General features: G+C 32.6%; 1 protein-coding gene across 1 annotated transcript; it reads left to right on the top strand.

Annotated features, from left to right (window-relative positions):
* On the top strand, window positions 1,760-4,995 carry LOC107648600. Its single transcript, XM_016352409.2, has 5 exons — window positions 1,760-2,223; window positions 2,785-2,911; window positions 3,212-3,490; window positions 4,063-4,170; window positions 4,267-4,995. The coding sequence occupies exons 1-3, from the start codon at window positions 1,775-1,777 to the stop codon at window positions 3,287-3,289; spliced, it is 654 nt and encodes a 217-aa protein (XP_016207895.2). The 5' UTR covers window positions 1,760-1,774; the 3' UTR covers window positions 3,290-3,490; window positions 4,063-4,170; window positions 4,267-4,995.

Here is a 6,720-nt window from a genome sequence, read left to right as displayed (position 1 = left end):
GAGAACAAGGCCGAATTGGAATGATGATGGTGGTGTAAGTTCATTTGAGCCTACCCTTTCTATTTTTGATCAACTGGGTATTGCTGGGGGAGCCAATAAAGACAGATGGTAAACTAGTATGGAAATGAAAGCCGCTCACTTACATATCTTGTTGAATTGTCCTGAATGTCGATACATTTAGAAGTCAATACGAGCAGATCCATGGGAGCAATAATTCTTTATCCAACTTTCCATCATGGTTCCATGAGCATGTAAGTTTTTACATTTTGTTGACTGTATCAAAATATGTCAAAGTAAATCTTGTTTTTTTAAATACTATATTTTGTTTGACAAAATCAGGTAAAAAATCCCAGTAATGGCATAACTTGTCCTCATTTATTGAGTTTAGCATTCGGGCCAAAAACTAGGGCCATGAGTGTTGGTATGTTCAAGGTTAACGGGTATAGATTTCATACTCCTGAGCATGCATCTGGAAAGAAGACAGATAATACAAGCATATATGTTAAAGGTGATGGAGGGAATGATGCATCTGATTGGTACGGCACTCTTAAAGAGATTTTGATTGTTGAATATCCAAGTCTTGTTAGTTTAAGAGTCACCTTGTTTTACTGTGAGTGGTATGACCCTACCAGGCCTCAGGGAACACGTAGACACAAAGACTACAAAATAATTAAAGTATTACCCACTAGGAGATACGTGAGTTACGATCCATTCATCCTTGCGCAAAAATCTAGACAAGTGTATTACATGCCATATCCACAAGGCTATAAGTCTAATTGGAAGGTTGTGATTACATGTAAATCACAAAAAATAATGGAGGAGGCACAAAATGAATATGCAACCGAGGTGTATCAGAATGATGAGCCTCTACATGCTAGGATCATTTCAGAAATCGAGTTTCCACCATCATTAGCATCTACGTCAGGAGATGTTGATATGATACAAATTCAAGTAGCTGACCTCCAGGTTCCTAATGTAAATAATGAGGAGGACGATGACATTGAGAACTATGATGACGATGATGCTTACATTGATGATGATGGAAGTTCAGAATTCTCGGATTGAGGTTTTAGTTGTAAATTCTTAGTTTGCAAATTTCTTAATTTACTTTTAAATAAATTATATTTTGTATATGTGTTGCTGCTTCATAGAAGATTAGAATCAAGTAGGAGTTGGTAAATTCTTCTCTTTATGTTATTTTTCTGTAACTTGATTTCATACTACTTTCCTATTGCCATTTACACTTTGATTTTGGTCCAAAGGGATGAGTGTTTATGTATAGGAGGAACAAATTTCTCTTTGCTATTGCCTTGTATTTATTTTCACTTATGTATGAAAAATAGCCTTAATTAAAACTCAAAAAAGGATTTAAATGGAAAATTTCAATAGCTAATACTCCTCTTGCTGCTGCTGCTTCAGTTATTTTATTTCTTTCAATAGCTAATACTCCTCTTGCTACTACTGCTTCAATGAACTGGCAGTGCAGGGTTAGTATATGCTGTAAAAAATCCTACAGCCATTGATTCCTTTAAACTTTGAAGCATGCATTTTCCTCTCATCTTCCTACTCTTCCTTCTCATGCATTTTCCTTCCTACTCTTCCTACTCTTTACTGAATTAAAATATGCACAAGCATTTTACTACTAGCTGATGACACTACTAGCTGATTTTACTTTAATTGCATATTTCTAATAAATTTTTTAATTTGTTAATTCATATATCTTGTATCGGTTATGTTATGGATAATAACTTGCTTATTTTAATGTGTACATGATATGGTTGGTAGAGACAGAGATCGCGGTCGTGGTCGTTGCCGTGGCCGAGGCCGAAAGGGGAGGCCTAGGCTTTCTACTGGTCAACCCCTTGACTTGCATGCGGATCCATACTCTCTCGTTGGGTCATCATCCGACATGACTGCTCCGACCAATGGGAGACCGCCACCTATTGCTACTACTACCCCCTCCCGTCAGGAGCCTCAGATACACATTATGCCTACTCCGGGTGTGCCAAGATCATGCACTCAACAAGCCAATGAACCTTCCAACATTGCCTCACATGGTGTGAAGAGTGATCCAGCTGTTGTAGTTCCCAGTCGAGCAGGATCTTGTGGGGAAAGACAAACCACATCTAATAGTACTCAAGATGCTCAGGGTCAAGGAACATCCACTGCCACTGGTCACTCCAGCATAAGTGCTCCGAAGCTCAGATATGATCGTGCCAAATGGTTTGTTATTTGCTTTAAATTTTATGAACTAAGCGTGCACTTTAAATGGTGTGCTTTTATTTGTTTAGTTGGATATTTGTTAATGAAAATATTTGCTTAACTATTTGCTTTGATTCGATATGCCTATCTTCTTAGTTCCTTTAGTTGTTATCAAAGCTAGCTTAACTATTTGCTTCCTGTGTCCAAGATCCATATATTTAAATGGTGTGATTTTATTTGTTTCTTGGAATCGTCGTTCCTGCACATTCACCTTTTCTGTTTGCTTCTCTATTTATACTGTTTGAGGCAACTGGTAGCAGTGCGTGCAGTATTATTTTGACTTGTTAGTATCTGATGCAGTTTTGCCATGCATGATTAGGCTGATGTTATTTTGTTTTTTCGTGGTTTGTAATAAAAATCTCATGCTTTAGTTCTTTGAGATTTTAGTTACACTTTAGCTTTTGGTAGTTTGGACATAGATTTCATATATTAAGATATTTTGAGCCCACAAAATAGAGCATGTTTGCTTCTTTCATGTCGGTTTTAAATTTTATAAATAGTGTCATTTGATTTTTGATGTAGTTGGCACCCACCTAAGCCTAGATTGAAGCATATTTCTCAGGTTTTTAGGAAAAACTACAACAAGCATTGGCTGAGTTTTGATGAGGCAGATTATGATACTCGAAAAATATGGTGGACTGAGTGGAGGGTAAATTCTATCTCCTTATGCTCCTTATGAATAGCATTCATTGCTCATTGTGTTCTATATATTCTGCCTTCTTGTTATTCTCTTTTTCTTTTTTAATCAAATAAAGTGTTGTTATTCCCAATGAAAAACTGTTATGAGCTTGGCTCTACAGGTTTTGGCAAATATTTTAGTAGATTTTGGTGATTTAAAAAACTGTTTAATTATACTGCTTATTCTGCACCCCTTGGCAGTGTTTTTGTCTCAACAATTTTAACATTTATTTTAAGTGATATTGTAAAATGTGATTTTTTTTTAAAATAGAAATGCTTTGACATTATTGATACGGAGGAGGATGATATCTATCAAGCTTGGAGGTTTAGGGATGCCAAGCGCTTGTGAGGTATGCTCCATGCCATTCGCAAAAAAGGTGCCCGTCCATATTGGATCCCACCAGAAGTTCTTGGTGAATTGATGAGACGTTGGTACACTGATGCCTATAGACAATTACAGGCGAGAAATACAACTGCTAGGAAATCGACTCGAGGTACTTCCCTTCACACTGCAGGAGGCACCACCTTTCCAGAAGCGAGATTACGCTTGGTAAGTTGCTTATAGAACCCTCTTTTTTACTTAAAGATAATCTTTACTATGATATTTGCTGTTCTGAAAATTTCTTAAGGCCAAAAAAGTAAGAAAAAACTCACAAGCAATTCTAATACGTTTGTTTACCTTATTTATTTCATTTATAATTTTTCTTATTGTAATATCTGAGTTTTGAAGGTTATGGTTCATCAATTATAATCCCTTGTCCATACCCTGCATGCTGTTATTTGTGCTTGTGTTATGATTTATTGAAACAAAATGAGCTTGATGGATTATTAAGTTGCAACTAAATGTGAGTTTTGACCACTGATTGTGACCTTGAAGTCCATTAAACCGTGTCTAGCTTCTTATTGTCACGTCTCCCATTGAGGTTCTAAATAAAATGAGCTTGTTCTATTCTGCTTTTGCTTTTATTCTACTTTTTAATTATTTTTAATGATTTTTTTAATTACTAAAATCTTATTACTAAAATATAGACACAACATAACTAATCATATCTCAACAGTACTATATGCAATTTTTTTCCTCAATCAGTGACAGTGTGTCATATTGTTTCTCTCATTATGTAGAATCATTCGCTTGGAAGACCATCACGTATGGATGAGTTTTTTGAGCACACTCATACTCGCAAAGAGGATAGGACTCAATGGGTTGATGAACACTCCCAAAAGACAAAGGTAACTTACCTTTATTAATTGTAACTATTTTGTTATCTAATTGTTATGCCTTATTAATACTTATAGTAGTTTATCAATCATTTCTCCTCATTGTAGGATATATTTCAAGAGCGTATGTTTCAGGCTGAGCAAGAGCGGCAGGCTGCTATAGAGGCTGGTGTAACTAATCCACCGGCTGTCTCTGAGTAAAGCATATGGATTGAGATAGTGGGTGGAAAACGAAGAGGTAGGGTATATGGTATGGGTGAGGTAAGGGACTCTTCCATGGTGTGGCCTCGAGTTGATGGGCCAACCACGACCACCAGCGCTGATGTTTTGGATCTTAGAGAACGAATCATAATACTCAATAGGGAAGTTGAAAAACATGCCGCTAAATATAGAGAGCTTGAAAATCGCTACCAAAGGGAGAAAAGAGAGTGGCAACAAACAGTTGAATCCTTGCGTGAGGATCTCAACACCAGTAACTCACAGATGGATCAGTTTAGTCATCAATTGAGCAGCTTGACTGAGTATGTGAGGGCCACGGGTCCTAGTAGTTCTGGATCACGTATTCCCCCACCTCCTCCTTTTATTTTTTCAAGCTCTTAGAAAAGCACAGCTCTAGCCGCAGTCCCAACCCCAGCCTCAGGTAGAAAACTCCCACCTATTCTGCAGCGACCAGGACAACCACAGAGTTCTCAAAGGGAGGATGATTCTGACGATTTTGATGACTCGGATGATTATTTAGACGAGTATGAGTAGGTTATTTAATTACTTTACTTGGAATATTTTGTATTATTAGTAGATTGCAATTTAAACGAATATAAGTCTAAGTTTAGTTATTTATCTTATCTTGAGTCTTTATGTTAGAGGATTATTTATTATTTTGATAAGTTTGTAAACTAATTGTTTAATATTTAGTATAAATTTTATTTTTATATTTAAAAGTTTATTTGTCTTGTTATCTATATTCTGTATAAATTTTATTTTTATATTTATTTGCATTAATTGTTTATTATTTTTCAAATAAAAAAAATAATTAAAATATATTTATTAAAATCGACGGAATAGTTGTTGCTTTTTAATTTTAAAATAGACAAGCAAACCCAAATACAGACATAGAATTTGTCGGTATATGAATAATAAAATTGATGGCAACTGCGTCGATTTTATTGGATCCAATATCGACAGCAAAGTTGTCGATTTTAGTAAACATATTATAGACAAAGGTACCGTCGATTTTATTTGTATCAAATATCGACAGTAGAGGCGTCGATTTTATATAATAATATCGACGCCCTTGTTGTCGACTTTAGTAAGAATATAAAATTATCAAACTCATAATATCGACGGGCTTGCTGTCGATTTTTTTAAATTATTATCGATGGCCAGGCAAGCCGTCGATTTTATTAGTATTTTGAAAAATCGACAGGCTTTATAGAGACAACCTCCGCCGTCTATTTTAATGTCAAATTTCAATATTATCGACGGCTTAGCCGTCGATTTTAACGATGTTTCTTGTAGTGATTGTTGAATAGTCAAAGTATAATCAGAGTTAATTTAGTTTATTTATTTATTAATATAATTTATTGAAAGCATAAATGATAAATAAGACAAGCAAATAATTATAAAAATAGAATGTTAGTAATTACTTAAAATAGATAACAAAATAAGTTATAGGGTATTACTTTATTTAAATTATTAATAATTAAAAGAATAAAAGGTCAGTAATTATTTTTAAAATAGACATTAAATTTAGTTTTATGGTACTAATTTATTTGAGTTGTTAATAAAATTTTATAATTTTCAGATTTATATCTACTCAATTTATGTAATTTATTTTATTCTACTTTAACAAAAAATTGAGACGTGCATTTTTAATTATTTATTTAGAAAGTATAGCGAAATGAGTTATATCAATTAAAATTAATTATCGATAATTGATATCAATTAATTGATTGTATTAATTTGTAGGATGAATAACGTATAATAAATGTTGTGAAATTAATTATAATAAATTAATACTTAATAAATAAAAAATTAAAAGGGACTTTTTTTTTACTTTTTATTGGCTACACGTTTTTATAATTTCACTTTTTCTTTATCTCTTCCTTTCACATTTATTTCTTTTAATTTATTGAACTAAATCAATTATACTAATTATTTGTATTAACTAATTAAATACTTTTTAATGGGTTATTATAACTGTGCCTTTAGACCATAGGTTAAAAATATTATAAAAAATATTTTATAAAAGTTGTTGAAAAATAAATATTTTTAAAATGTGTCCTTAAGACATAAATTAACTAAATTATTTTTTAATTTAATGTGTTTGATTCATTCAATTGTATTAATTATAACTAATCAATTATGTAATTTTATTTGATTAGGATAAATATTTCATCATTTAATATTTTATTTGATTCATTAAATTACATTAATCATAACTTCAAATATTTAATTTAATTAGAGTAAATATCAAATTATTTTAAATTTTGTTTGATTCATTAAACCAAATTAATTATAACTAATTTATTATTTAATTTGATCGAGATAAATATTAAATTATTT

This window comes from Arachis ipaensis, chromosome B06, assembly GCF_000816755.2.
Source record: "Arachis ipaensis cultivar K30076 chromosome B06, Araip1.1, whole genome shotgun sequence".
Classification (NCBI taxonomy): domain Eukaryota; kingdom Viridiplantae; phylum Streptophyta; class Magnoliopsida; order Fabales; family Fabaceae; genus Arachis; species Arachis ipaensis.
Note: the sequence above shows the minus strand (reverse complement) of the source record. Positions and strands in the feature narration are given on the sequence as shown.

Bases quoted from the DNA above. Each gene is read 5' to 3' on its own strand.
- LOC107648600 (XM_016352409.2), top strand. From the start codon at position 1,775: ATGGTTGGTAGAGACAGAGATCGCGGTCGTGGTCGTTGCCGTGGCCGA. The intron at 2,224-2,784 runs GTTTGTTATTTG...TTTTTGATGTAG, and splicing joins AGATATGATCGTGCCAAATG to TTGGCACCCACCTAAGCCTA. The intron at 2,912-3,211 runs GTAAATTCTATC...TTTTTAAAATAG, and splicing joins TATGGTGGACTGAGTGGAGG to AAATGCTTTGACATTATTGA.